The 13671-nt window shown below is 61.7% G+C and overlaps 3 protein-coding genes across 3 annotated transcripts; 2 read left to right on the forward strand and 1 right to left on the reverse strand.

The window, feature by feature from the left end:
• Positions 1-858: 858 nt before the first annotated feature.
• Positions 859-3840, forward strand: ENH_00080400 (hypothetical protein, conserved; the record flags this gene model as incomplete). The annotated part of the gene is made up of 1 exon (XM_013577773.1): positions 859-3840. The coding sequence occupies one exon, from the start codon at positions 859-861 to the stop codon at positions 3838-3840; it is 2982 nt and encodes a 993-aa protein (XP_013433227.1).
• A 253-nt stretch (positions 3841-4093) lies between these two features.
• Positions 4094-5498, reverse strand: ENH_00080410 (hypothetical protein; the record flags this gene model as incomplete). Its single annotated transcript, XM_013577774.1, has 3 exons — positions 4094-4342; positions 4505-4987; positions 5097-5498. 3 exons carry the CDS (start codon positions 5496-5498, stop codon positions 4094-4096), a joined length of 1134 nt encoding a protein of 377 aa, XP_013433228.1.
• Positions 5499-8634: 3136 nt separating this feature from the next.
• On the forward strand, positions 8635-13341 carry ENH_00080420 (hypothetical protein, conserved; the record flags this gene model as incomplete). Its single annotated transcript, XM_013577775.1, has 1 exon — positions 8635-13341. One exon carries the CDS (start codon positions 8635-8637, stop codon positions 13339-13341), a length of 4707 nt encoding a protein of 1568 aa, XP_013433229.1.
• Positions 13342-13671: the final 330 nt, after the last annotated feature.

Consider the following 13671-nt stretch of genomic DNA (forward strand, 5'->3'; position numbering starts at 1 on the left):
GCCGGCTTCAGCTCTCCTGCCGGCCACTGCAGCAGCAGCAGCAGCAGCAGCAGCAGCAGCAGCAGCTGGCGCTGCAGCGGCCCCAGCGCTGTGGGGCGTCAGTCACCGCTATAAGGGCCTTTCCTTTTGCTGGAGAGAAGGGGCTAGAGAGAAGAGCAGCAGCTGCTGCCGGCCTACACAAATCAAGCAGCACCAGCGACCCCCCAAGCAGCAGCAGCAGCAGCAGCAGCAGCAGCAGCAGCAGCAGCAGCAGGGCTTGTGCTTGACGGTGGGTTAGCCCGAACACCGTCTTTCTCCTTTTTTGCCTTCTCCGAAAATCTATTTTGGCTGCAGCAGACAAGTTCCAGGGTGCAGGCGAGGGCCTCCTGCTGCTGCTGCTGCTGGCGGCGTGCTGCTGCTGACGTTTGCTGCTGCTTGTGCTGCTGCTGCTGCGGCTGCTGCTGCTGCACTACACAGGCAGCGAATCTTGCGAGGGGAGCGGCTTTCGAGCTTCCCCACGGCGGCGCCGCACCCAAGATTGCCCCGCAGCAGCAGCAGCAGCAGCAGCAGCAGCAGCAACTGCAGCAGCAGAATCAGCAGCAGCAGCAGCAGCAAAAACGGCACAGCTGCAGCTCGAACGCCGTCAATGCAAGGCGGCAGCTGCTGCAGCGACTGCTGCATCACCTTCTCAGTTTGTTGAGAGGCGCAACAGCAGCGACTGCAGCAGCAGCAGCAGCAGCAGCAGCTGCAGCAGCAGCAGTACGTGCGCAACTTCGTTTGAAGCTTTAGCTGCTACCCAAAGTTTGCAAGCGAGACTGGTTGCTGGCAGCAACCACCAAGCGCAGCAGCAGCAGCAGCAGCAGCAGCAGCAGCAGCAAAATGAGGCGTGCTTCCCACCGGGGGTCCCCCCACAGCCACCGACAGGGGCCGCGCATTTGGGGTGTCTGCCCACCTGCAGCAGCAGCAGCAGCAGCAGCAGCAGCAGCAGCGACTGCAGCAGCAGGGAGTCGGGCTGGCCTGAAGTGTGCCTTGCTGCAGGCTGCAGCTGTTGCTGCGCGCGTGGTTTGCCTCCCGCTGCTGCTGCTGCACGTGCTGCTGTCGCTGCTGCTGCTGCTGCGGGCAGCAGCAGCAACTTGCTGCTTGTGCCTTACCCTAAAGCTGTGCCCCCGCAGAGAGGACTATCGCCTGCGGTGTGATTTGCTGCTGCGGGGGGCCCTCTGTGCTGCTGGGGGTGCAGCAGAAGCAGCAGCAGCAGCAGCAGCAGCAGCAGGTGCGGGGCACGCGCCTGCAGCAGCACCCAAAGCGACGCTGGCTGCGCTGCTGCTGCACCACAGCAGCAGCAGCTCTGCGCTTCCAAGCAGCAGCAGCAACTCTGCTGCTGCTTCGAAAGATTGTTTGAGTTTGCTGAGCCGCCTTGTGGAGTCGTTGCTGCGCTGCTGCAGCTTCCCCTGCAAAAGCTGCAACAGCAGCAGCAGCAGCAGCAGCAGCAGCAACAGCAGCAGCTTCGTCCCCTCCTGGTTCTGTTTGCGTTGTTTTGCTTGTGCTGGGTGCCCTGCAGCTGCCAGCAGCAGCAGCAGCAGCGGCAGCAGCGAATTATGTGAGGAGGCCCTGAGTGTGCCTGCTGCTGCAGCAGCAGCAGCAGCAGCAGCAGCGCCGCGCAGCTGCTGCTGCTTCCCTCCTGCTGTGGCTTTGGCTGCGCTGCTGTCTGTTGACTCAGAGGCCTTTACTGCATGCGCATGCAGTGCTGCAGTTTGTGGGTCTTTGGGCTGGAGCCGGCTGGGGGGCTGTGGAGCCCCAGCAGCAGCAGCAGCAGCAGCAGCAGCAGCAGCAGAGCCCAGCAGCAGCTGCTGCTCGCTGCCGCTGCGCAGCAGCGAAGGGCTGCAGGCCGGGGAGCTGCTGCTGCTGCGGTGGCTCTCGCTGAGGGCCCTCAGTGTCTCCTTCTTTGAATATCGTCTCCTGAGTGCAGCAGCAGCAAGCTGGCGGGCCCAGTGCCGCGCAGCAGTTGGCGCCCAGCAGCAGCAGCAGCAGCAGCAGCAGCAGCAGCAGCAGCGGTGCGGCGCAGCAGCAGCGACCCCCAGGAGAAGCAGAAGCAGCAGCACGACAGCCTATTCTGCTGCTGGGCGTCGCTGGGGCTCTGCGGCGCTGAAGAGCGTGGCGTCAGCAGCAGCAGCAGCGCACGCCTGCGTCCACAGCAGCAGCAGCAGCAGCAGCAGCAGCAAACCGCTCGGCTGCTGCTGCTGCCTCTGCAGCGCCAACTTGGCCCTCGATTTGCTGCCGCCCCCCGCGGAGGCCCTCGTGGGCTTCGGGCCTTCGGAAGGTTATGCTTTCTTTTACTTGGGGGCTTACGAGCGGTGCACTTGCATGCGCAGCAGCAGCAGCAGCAGCAGCAGCAGCAGCAGCAGCAGCAGCAGAAGCAGCAGCAGCAGCAGCAGCAGCGGCAGCAGCGGCGGCGGCGGCGGCGGCAGCAGGAGAGAGCCCTGGGCGTACAGCAGCAGCAGCAAACGCGGGAACTGCGGCTACGGGTCGCGCGGCGGCTCGGCTGCTGCAGCAGCAGCAGCAGCAGCAGCAGCAGCAAACCCCGCAGCAGCAGGCGCTCTGGTGTCTGTACAGCTGAGGCAGGCGCTGCTGCCGCTGCAGCTGCACCAGCCCCACTGCATCTTGGGCTTCAGCTCGCGCTGCGCTGCTGCTGCTGCTTCTGCTGCTGAAATTGATGCTGCTTATTTGCGGCTGCTGCTGCTGCTCGTGGGCGGGGCTTCCCGGGACAGCAGCAGCTCGCCAGCGGACTGGCTGCAGCAAACCAGCAGCAGCAGCAGCAGCAGCAGCAGCAGCACGGACTGGATGGCCTTGTTTGTCTTTGAGAAGCTGGAGTCGTATTTTGGGGTCCCTGCTGCAGCAGGCGCTGCAGCAGGCGCTGCAGCAGCAGCTGGCAGCAGCAGCAGCGGCAGCGGCAGCAAAGCGTCCAGCCGCTGCAGCAGCAACTACGGCGACAGCGAACACAACACAGCAGCAACAGCAGCAGCAACAGCAGCAGCAGCAGCAGAGGGACAGACACAGGAAGTGTCTCCGTCTGCTTTGGATGTTTGTCTCCTCATGGGGGTTTTGTACAGGGCCCGCTGCGCCCTGCTGCAGCAGCAGCAGCAGCAGCAGCAGCAGCCGCAGCCGCAGTTGCTGCTGGAGCCGTTGCCGCTGGAGCAGCTGCAGCAGCAGCACGACTTCCATGCAATTGCGAACGCACCTTGTGCCAGCAGCAGCAGCAGCAGCAGCAGCAGCGAAGCGAACACTCCACGTGTGTCTCAGCAGCAGCAACGGCAGCAGCAGCAGCAGCAGCAGCAGCAGCAACTGCTGCTGGATTTGGACGATGGTTTCTTCCCTTCCTATCAGTCTGTAGTTTGTCAAGTGCTTTGTAAGACGCAGCGCGACGCTCTCAGCAGCAGCAGCAGCAGCAGCAGCAGCAGCAGCAGCAGCAGCAGCAGCAGCAAGCCTGCTTTGACTGCTGCAGGAGAGCGGCCAGTGGTTGGCGAGGGCCCCTCAGGAGCATGCCCAGCAGCAGCAGCAGCAGCAGCAGCAGACACAGCAGCAGCAGCTGGCGCCGCTGCAGCAGCAGCAGCAGCAGAGGAAGAGGAGGGGGCCCCTGCGGGGCCCCCGCTGCTGCTGCCGCTGCTGCAGCCGCGGGCCAGCACTTTGCTGCAGTCCTTGCATGCGTTTGCTGCTGCTCTTTTGGGGTCTTTGCGGCGAGCTGAGGCGCTGCTGCAGCTCAGCGGGCAGCAGCAGCTGCTGCTGCGGAAGGAGCAGCAGCAGTTCATGGCGGAAGCAGCAAGGCGCTTCAAGCCCTGGGCCCTCAAGTTCGGCGGAGACACTTAGTAAGCGCTGCTGCTGCTGCTGCTGCTGCTGCTGCTGCTGCTGGTCCTGTTGCAGCAGCAGCAGCAGCTGCTGCTGCTGCTGGTCCTGTTGCAGCAGCAGCTGCTGCTGTTTCGCCGCTTCCGCCGCGGCGGCGGCTGCTGCTCTGCTGCCTGGCGCTGTTTGGTTCTCCTTGCTTCTGCTTTGCTGCTGCTGCTGCTGCTGCTGCTGCTTCCTGCTGCTGTTGCATTTGCTGCTGCTGGTTTGCTGCTGCGTCTCACTGAGAGTCCCCGTTAGTGTCTGTCTCCTCTTTTGTGGGGAGTCTCCGTAGCTGGCAGCGGCCTACGGCGGCGTGCGTGTCTCTGTGTGCTGCTGCTGCTGCTGCTGCTGCTGCTGCTGCTGCAGCAGCTGCTGCTGCTGCTGCTGCTGCTGGCGCGCTGCTGCTGCGAGATCTCCAGGCCCCGCGAGCGAGCCGCCGCCGCCGCTGCTGCCGCTGCTGCTGCTGCTGCTGCTGCTGCAGGACGACCTGGGGGAGGGCAGCAACTTGTACCACTTTGCTGCCTTCAGCGGCAGCGAGCCGCTGCTGCTGCTGCTGCGGCACGAACTGGGGGGCGAAGTGTGGGGCCCCTTAATGCTGTCTCGGAATGGCTGCGGCTGCACTCCAGCAGAAGTGGCTTTGAGGACTCACAGGCGCGAGCGCAGCTTCACTGCTGCAGTGCTTGCTGCTGACGCTGCAGCCAAACGGGTGCTGCTGCTGCTGCTGCTGCGCTGCTGCTGCTGCTGCTGCTGCGCTGCTGATGCGGGGCTGCTGATGCAGGGCTGATGATTCAGCGCTGCTGCAGTTGCAGCGCTGCAGTTGCAGGGATGCTGCTGCTGCAGGGATGCTGCTGCTTCTGCAGTGCTGCTGCTGCTGCAGGATGCTGCTGCTGCAGTGCTGCTGCTGCTGCTGAGCTGCGGGTCTGTTTCTGTGCTGCTGCTTCCCCTCAGCTGCTGCAGTACTGCGCCTACACCTCGCGGCGCTCCGTGAACTTGGTGCTGCTGCTGAAGCTGCTGCTGCTGGCAGCAGCTGCTGCAGCAGCTCCGCTTTTGCTGCTGCGGCTTGCTGCTTGCCCCCTGCTGCTGGCCGCTCAGGACGTGCCCCCGTGGCTGCTGCGCGCTGTCGCCTTTGCTGCTGCAGCAGCAGCAGAAGTAGCAGCAAAGCAGGTGCGGTTGCTGCAGCAAAGCTGCTGCTGGTTTTTTTTCCCTTTTGCTGCGTCGCTTCGCACGTGCTGCTGCTGCACCTGCTGCTGCTGCACCTGCTGCTGCTGCACCTGCTGCTGCTGCACCTGCTGCTGCTGCTGCTGCTGCTGCTGCAGAGCGGAGACAGCGAGGGCTGGTTTGCTGTCAAGGTCAGCTCCGTCTGCGGCTGCTGTTTGTTCTTTCCTTCTTTTCTCAAGGCGCTGCTGCTGCCGCCCTTTTCCTTGTAAGTCCAGCAGCAGCACTAGCAGCAGCAAATTGTTTCTCATCTGGTGCTGCAGTGTTTGCTTTTGTGTTTGCTGCTGCTGCTGCCAAGTGGAGTTTGCTGCAGTGTGCTGCTGCATTTGAGTCCCGAATCTGCTGCTGCTGCTGCCTGCTGCTGCTGTCTGCTGCAGCTGCGGCGCTGCCCGCGACTTGCTGCGGCTCTTCTTGCTGGGGCTCTTCATTTCCTGGGTCTCCAGCTGCAGCAAACTGCTGGCAGCAGCAGCAGCAGCGCCTGAGGTGGGGAAGTCGAGTAATTGCTGCTGCTGCTGTTGCTGCTGCTTCTTGTGTTTTCCTGCTGCTGCTTGTATTTTGCTGCTGCTGCACTGCTGCGGCTGCCGCTGCTGCTGCTGCTTCTATTTTGCTGCTGCTGCACTGCTGCTGCTGCGGCTGCTGCTGCTGCACTGCTGCGGCTGCTGCTGCTGCACTGCTGCTGCTGCGGCTGCTGCTGCTGCTGCTGCTGCATCTTTGTGTGCGTTAATTGGTTTTTCTCTGTTTGCTGCTTCGAATGGAATTAAAAAGAAAAACAAATAAAGACTTCGGCATTAGTTGGGGTGTATGTACAGGTCTTGCGGCTGCTGGCGCGCCACTGCTGCTGCTGCTTCTCTTTTTGTCTTTCTCATTTTTTCTTTTATTTCAAGAACTGGCTGGCAGCAGCTTCGCAGCAGCTGCAGCAGCTGCTGCAGCTGCTGCTGCAGCAGCTGCTGCAGCGATCCTTTCCAGGTAAAGAGACACTGCAGCTGCAGCAGCCCCAACAGCAGCAGCAGCAGCAGCAGCAGCAGCAGCAGCAGACTCGAAGCCGCTTACGTCTTCTGTTTCCTTTTATCTGCTGCTGGCGCGCAGAAGTGTTTTTATTTAATTATTTTTTTATTTTTTTGCTGCCTCTTTTTATTTATTTATTTTTTTATTTTATTTATTTTTGATTTCCCTCAGAGGCCTCTCGCGCGTCTCTTGAGGAAAAGAAAACAGCGAAGACTCGTGCGGCGTCTGCTGCTGCTGCTGCTGCTGCTGCTGCGGGTCGGCAGCAGCAGCAGCAGCAACAGCAGCAGCGGCAGCAGCGGCAGCAGCAGGAAAGAGAAGGAAGAGCAAAGCCTCTTCTTCGCCCTTTCCAGTTCGGTGAGGCTCAGCTGGCTCCATTCGGAAATTCAGGGTTTGGGGTTTAGGGTTTAGGGTTTAGGGTTTAGGGTTTAGGGTTTAGGCCCTCAGCGGGCGCGGGCTCTGGCATTTTGCTCTCTGCTGCCTCTTCCTGCTCAGCTGCTAGCAACCGAATTGATTATTTTTATTTATTATTTATTTATTATTTATTTATTTATTTATTTATTTATTTATTTATTTATTTATTATTTATTTAATTATTTATTTATTTGTTTATTTGTTTTGTTTTGCAGCTGCTCGCCGCGTGGCCCACAGCGTGGACTTGTGTCTGCTGCTCCGGTTTGCTGCTGTGTCTCTCTTTCTGTCTGCTGCTGTTGCCTGTCTCCTTTTGCTGCTGTGGCAGCTGTCTCTCTTTTGTCTGTCTCCGCTGTCGCTGCCGCTGCGGCTGCTGCCGCTGCCCAGCAGCAGCAGCAGCAGCAGCAGCAGCAGCAGCAGCAGCAGGCTGCAGTACGCCTTCCAGGAGCCGGGCTCGCCGCTGGCGGAGGAGGCGGCGGCGGCGCTGGCGAGGCCCTCCCCGCAGCAGCAGCAGCAGCAGCTGCAGCAGCAGCAGCTGCTGCTGCAGCAGCAGCTGCTGCTGGAAGAACCCGCGCTGCGCTCCTATCAAGAATATGCGCAGCTTTCTGTTGCTGCTTGCGACATCAAAGGCCTAGACCCTGGGCTGCAGCGGCGGCGGCTGCTGTCAGTGCCGCAGGAGGTTTTGTTTCGTGCTGCAGTGGCGGAGCAGCTTGCTGCTGCTGCTGCTGCTGCTGCTGTTGGCCCCCCCGACCTCGCCCTCCAGCAGCAGCAGCAGCAGCAGCAGCAGCAGCAGCAGCAGCCGCTCATGGCCTTCATCAATCGCATGGCGCTGGGCCACACTTGCCCTCTCTGGATAGAAGACCAAATCAAGGAGGCCTCGCGCCAGCAAGAGAGAAAGCAGCAGCAGCAGCAGCAGCAGCAGCAGCAGCAGCAGCAGGACCTGATTACATCTATTCTGGAGCTCAACTTTGGGCCTCGTGCAGCAGCGCTCCTTGAGGAGCCGCAAATTCCTGACCTCTTGGCGTCCTACCGGAAGCAGCAAAGCAGCAGCAGCAACAGCAGCAGCAGCAGCAGCAGCAACAGCAGCAGCAGCAACAGCAGCAGCAGCAACAGCATGGCCGAGGCAACTTCGGATTTTGCCGTGGGTGCTGGGGCTCGCGGCGAGGCGCAGGGCACGCTGAACGTTAACGGCAGCAGCAGCACAAACAGCAGCAGCAGCAGCAGCAGCAGCAGCAGCAGCAGCAGCAGCAGCAGCGCGTCTGCGTGGCCGGAAGAGGCGCAGCAGCTGCTGCTGGAGACGACGGAGCTGGAAGCTGCTGTGCTGCAGCAGCTAAAGAATTTGTTTTTGCTGTTTGGCGGCGCCTTTGAGCCTCTTTTTCCCCAAAGTGACCCCACAGACATTTTCCAAGTTGCTGCTGCTGCTGCTGCCAGCCCGCAGCAGCAGCAGCAGCAGCAGCGGCAGGCCGCGGCGCAGCACCAGCTGCTCGCCGACATGGCGCAGGGCCACCAGCACCACCACCTGCAGCAGCAGCAGCAGAAGCAGCAGCAGCAGCAGCAGCAGCAGCAGCAGCAAGGAAGCAGCTGCGGCGGAGACACAGGGGGCCTTTCAGTTCGCTCGCTGGCTAGGGGACTCAAAGCCATAGACGATTTGGTTCGGCAATGGGTGCGTGTGCTGCTGCTGCTGCTGCTGCTGCTGCTGCTGCTGCTGCTGCTGCTGCTGCTGCTGCTGCTGCTGTGGATGGTCTTGGTGTTGTTGCTGGCCTTGCTACTGCTGTTGCTGCTGCTGCTGCCTGCCCAGTTGCTGCTGCTGCTCGCCTGCTTGCCGCTGCTAGCTGGGCTAACTGTTGAAGGCTGCTGCTGTTGCTGCTGCTGTGCGAGGAGCAGCAGCAGCTTACTGTTTGCTTCCTGCTGCTGCTGTTGCTGCTGCAGCTCTCGCTGCCTTCGTCGGACACGTCAGCTGTGTACTCCGCAGTGCAGCAGCAGCTGCTGCAGCTGCTGACGCAGCAGCCTTCTGACCTTGCTGCTGCTGCAGCAGCGGGCTCTGTGCCTCACTGCAGCAGCAGCAGCAGCGCTGACGCTGAGCGCGAAGGCGAGCTGGAGGACGATCTGCTGCAGCAGCAGCAGCAGCAGCAGCAGCAGCAGCGGGGCTACATGCAGCGCATGAGCCCGGCTTTGTGTCTGAGCTGCGCTGCATTTGAAGACACGAGCGGGTCTTGTGCTGCAGACGGCGAGTTGGGCCCCACAGCAGCAGCAGCAGCAGCAGCAGCAGCAGCAGCAGCAGCAGCAGGGCCTCACGACTTTCCGCACATGATAAGAGCCGCCACAGAGACACAAAGAATTCGAAGAAAAAATATTGCGGAGTGTCTCCGAAGAGTGGAGGCCTACAGGGTTTTCCAGTCTCTGGAGCGCAGCCAGCAGCAGCCACTTGCTGCTGCTGCTGCTGCTGCTGCTGCTGCTGCTGCTGGGGCCGCGGGGCGTTCTGCGAGGGGCAGCGAGGGAGGTGCAGCAGCAGCAGCAGCAGCAGCAGCTCAAGCTGCTGCTGCTGCTGCAGATGACGCCGTGACTCTGGAGACTGTGAACAGCTGCAACCTCATGCACCTGGTGGCTCCCGTGAACAGCAGCAGCAGCAGCAGCAGCAGCAGCAGCAGCAGGCGCCCCGCGTCTGCGGAGGAGCTGCGGGCGGCGCGAATGGTGATCCAGCCGCGTCCAATCATCAGCAGCAGCAGCAGCAGCAGCAGCAGCAGCAGCAGCAGCAGCAGCAGCAGCAGCAGCAGCAGCAGCAGCGGGGACGCCGTGGGCGCGGTGGAGGGCCTCTGCGGCTTCACTTCGCAGTCTCTTCACCAAAGAGATCTTTTAGTCCCTTCTCACAGAAGAAGACCAGCAGCACTTTGTGCTTCTTGTTTGAAGCAGCTGCTGCTGCTGCAGCAGGCCCGCGCGGACCTCTTTTGCTACCACCACTGGCTGCTGCACGCCGCCCGCCAGCAGCAGCCCAGCAGCAGCAGCAGCAGCAGCAGCAGCAGCAGCAGCAGCGGCGGCGGCGGCATTGCGCTGGACAGCTACGCGGGGCAGTCGCTGCTCGCCAGGAAGAAGCATTTGCTGCTGAGGCTGCGAGAGCTGCTCGCCCTTATTCCCATGCAGCAGCAGCAGCAGCAGCAGCAGCAGCAGCAGCAGCAGCAGGGAGAGGTCGTCAGGGTCGACAGGTGGGGCGGCTCGCGCGGCTCGGGAGATCTGCAGCAGACAGAGGCTGGAGCAGCAGCTGCTCAGGAGCAGCAGCAGCAGCAGCAAAAGCAGCAGCAGCAGCAGCAGCAACAGAGCCTGTCTGCAGCGGGAGGGGCTTCTGCTGCTCTCGCTGCGCTGGCCTGGCTGCTGCAGTGGCATGTCTTAGCTGCTGCTGCTGCTGCAGTGCTGCTGCTGATGATAGTCTTCTGGGCGAGCTATCAGTGCTGGATGGAGCGGTCTGCTGCTTTAAACATGCAGCAGCTGCAGCAGGAAGAGGCAGCAGCAGCAGCAAGGGAAACAGCTGCTGCTGCTGCAGCAAAGGCCTCGCAAAGAGCTGCTGCTGCTGCTGCTAATGCGCTGCACGACCACTGCCGCGCACCCCAAGGCAGCAGCAGCAGCACCAAGCAGCAGCACAAGCATTCTAAGCCCGCCCAGCAGCAGGCCAAGAAGCAGCAGCAACTCTACAAGAAGCAGCAGCAGCAGCAGCAGCAGCAGCAGCAACAGCAGCAGAAGCAGCAGCCACCTGCTGCCAGCGACGCGCTGAATGCACGTAAGAGTGCTGGGGCAGCAGCAGCGGCGCAAAACGCAGAGGACGCAGCTGCTGCTGCTGCTGCACCTGCTGCGGCACCTGCTGCTGCACCTGCTGCTGCACCTGCTGCTGCTGCTGCTGTGGTGGAAACAGCAGCAGCTCCTGCTGCTGCTGCTGCTGCTGAAACCCTTGCTGCTTCTGCTGCAGCCACCACCTGTTCTACAACAGCATCAGCCTCACCAGGGGCAGAAGAAACAGCAGATAAAAGTGGAAAAAGTGCTGCTGCTGCTCGTGCTGCAGCAGCACGCCTGAAGCAGCAGCAGGAGCAGCAGCGGGGCACGAACAGCGCAGCAGCAAGTAGCCCCGTTGCAGCATCAAAGAGGGAAGCAGCTGCAGCAGCAGAAGCAGCAGCAGCAGCGAGCGCTGCTGCTGCAGAACAGCAGACAGAAGCGACAGCAGCAAATGCTAAGGGACGGAGACACAAGCAGCAAAAGCAGCAGCAGCAACAGCAGCTGCAGCGGCCGCAACCAGAACAGCAGCAGCAGCAGCAGCAGCTTAATGGAGGACTGAAGGGAGATGGACCAGTAGCAGCTGCTGCTGCAGGGAAGATGGCCAGCGGCAGCACAACAGACCACCAGCAACAGCAGCAGCAGCAGCAACAGCAGCAGCAGCAGCAACAGCAGCAGCGTCAGCAGCAGCACCGCGTTGCTGCAGATGCAAGCCCCGCAGCTGCTGCTGCAGCAAGAGGGAAGGGCGACTCGCCTAAAGCAGCGGCTGACGCACCTTCCCCAAATGCAGCAGCAGCAGCAGCAGCATCTGCTGCTGCTGTTGCTGCTGCTGCTGCGCCTTCTCCAGCTGCACGAGACAAGGCAGCCAAGCCGTCTGCAGCGCCGAAGAAAGGAGCAGCAGCAGCAGCTGCTGCTGCTGTGGCTGCTGCTGCTGCAGAGCCTGGCAGCGGCAGCGCTGCTGCTGAGGGGCCCTCACCCGGCAGCAGCTCGCAGCAGCAGCAGCAGCAGCAGCAGCAGCAGCAGCAGCAGCGTCCAGGGCGGCAGCGGGAAGAGCTGCTGCTGCTGCAGCGCATGCTGAGCCACCTGGAGCAGCAGCACATAGCCTATTCGCTGCAGCGGGGGGAGCTGCCAGACACGGCGCTGGGGTGTCTCGACAGCAGCAGCAGCAGCAGCAGCAGCAGCTTGCTGCAGCGGTTCGGCTGGAAGCACATTAAAGGGGGAGCAGGAAGACAGGGTTTTATTCGCCTCACGAAGAAGGTAGCTGCTGAGTACTTGGCAGCAGCAGCAGCATCTGCTGCTGCTGCTGCTGCTGCTTCCCCTGCGCGGCCAGACGCGCATGCAGCAGCAGCAGCCGCTGCTCTCCTGCCCGGCAGGCAGCAGCAGCAGCAGCAGCGGAATGTCCGGTCGGATTCTGGGACCAGCACAAGCAGCAGCAGCAACAGCAGCAACAGCAGCAGCAGCAGCAAGGCAGCTCTCCGGGCTAAGGAATCCTCTCCTCGCAATGCTGCTTCTGTAACTATGGGGTCGCGGGTCTTGCCAAAGCAGCAGCAGCAGCAGCAGCAGCAGCAGCAGCAGCAGCAGCAGCAGCAGGCATTCCATCAGCATTCGCAAACTGTAAGCCGCGGCGGCGTAGGAGGGCGTCAGCAGCAGCAGCAGCAGCAGCAGCAGCAGCAGCACAAGTCTGGTCTCCCTGCAGGGTCAGGGGCACGAAGTGTCGGTGGGCGCTTTGCTGCTGCTGCGCGGCCGGCAGCAGCAGCAGCAGCAGCAGCAGCAGCAGCAGAGCCTGCTGCTAGGGCTTGGGGGTCACCAACTGCCCGAGATGAATCCTCGCCGCAAAAGGAGTGGATTGAAGTGCTGTTTGCTGCCCGCGGCAGCTCGGATGCTGCTGCAGCAGGCAGCAGCAGCAGCAACAGCAGCAGCAGCAGCAGCAACAGCAGCAGCAGCAGCAACGGCGGCGTCTCGCATCTGCAGCGCGAACCACCAGCAGCTGTGCTGCGCGTGGGCGAGCCCGCTGACAGCAGCCGCAGCAGAAGTGTTGCTGCTGAGAGGTCTGCAGCAGCAGCAGCAGCCGCAGGAGAAGCAGCAGCAGCAGCAGCAGCAGCAGCAGGAGCAGCTGCGGCTGCTGCTCCGCAGCAACAGCAAACACAGGAGCTCTCTCCGTGTGAAGCAGCAGCAACAGCAGCAACAGCAGCAGCAACAGCAGCAGCAGCAGCAGCAGCAGCAGACAGAGACAGTGGGGACCGCATGCGTCCGGCGCAGCAGCTGCTAGCTGCTGCGCTGCTGGCAGACTTCAGCAGCACAGGAAGTGGGGGGTGGCTGCCGTTTGCTGTTTCCCGTGGCTCCCCGCAGCAGCAGCAGCAGCAGCAGCAGCGGCGGAGGCAGCAGCAGCAGCAGCAGCAAAGAGACGACTCTTTGTTCCTCTGCGGCATCCCTTCTCCCAGAGATGCAGAAGGGGCTTGTGCGTATATCCCAAAGGGAAACGCAGCAGCAGCAGCAGCAGCAGCAGCAACAGCAGCAGCAACAACGACAGCAGCAGCAACTTGCGCAGTGGACCCTGTGCTGCTGGGAGGGGCAGCGGGGCAGCAGCCCCTGGCTCCCTGGCTTTTGGACGGTGCTTTGCTGCAGCAGCAGCAGCAGCAGCAGCAGCAGCAGCAGCAGCAGCTGCCTTCTGTCCCCTGCGGGAGGGGAACTGCTGCAGCGCCTTTTGCTGCTGGAACAGGTATGTGGCCTTTGGGCGAGGATGTAGATAACAGTGGGACAGCAGCAGCAGCAGCAGCAGCAGCAGCTGCTGCTGCTGCGGGCTTCCTGCCGCCGGGTTTCGGGAGCAGCAACAGCAGCAGCAGCCCAGGAGCAGCAGCAGCAGCAGCAGATCGCCTGGTGGAGCTGCTGCCGCTGCCGCCTCCAGGGCTGTGCCGACCGATAGGAAACCAGGCAGCAGCAGCCCCAGCAGCAGCAGCAGCAGCAGCAGCAGCAGCAGCAGCAAGGGACAGCAGCAGCAGGGGCAGCACAGCGCACCCCCTGCGGTCCCTGTGGGGCCCCAACGACTTGCCGCCGATGCGCTTCTGTGTGGGGGCCTCAGACGAAGAAGAAGACACAGCATAGTGTTTAAAGCAGCAGCAGCAAGGAGCGCCGTGGGGTTGCGGATAACTTTGGCTCTAAGAGATGTTTAATGCGGAGTTGGGGGCTGGGAGTGGGTGTGCATGCAGCGAAGTGAAATAAAAGAAAAATAAAATTAAAATTAAAAATAAAATTAAAAATAAAATTAAAAATGAAATTAAAAGTAAAAGAAATGGACTTTATTTCCTCATTTGCTGCTGCGGGTAAAAACAAAGAAAGTCACCGCGCGCTGCAGCCTCTGGCTCCGGAGCGAGGGAGGGGAAATGAGAAAATGAAATGGAAAAAAGTGGAAATTAAATTTAAAAATGGAAATTA

This window comes from Eimeria necatrix, genomic scaffold (genome assembly GCF_000499385.1).
Source record: "Eimeria necatrix Houghton genomic scaffold, Enh_scaff86, whole genome shotgun sequence".
NCBI lineage: Eukaryota > Apicomplexa > Conoidasida > Eucoccidiorida > Eimeriidae > Eimeria > Eimeria necatrix.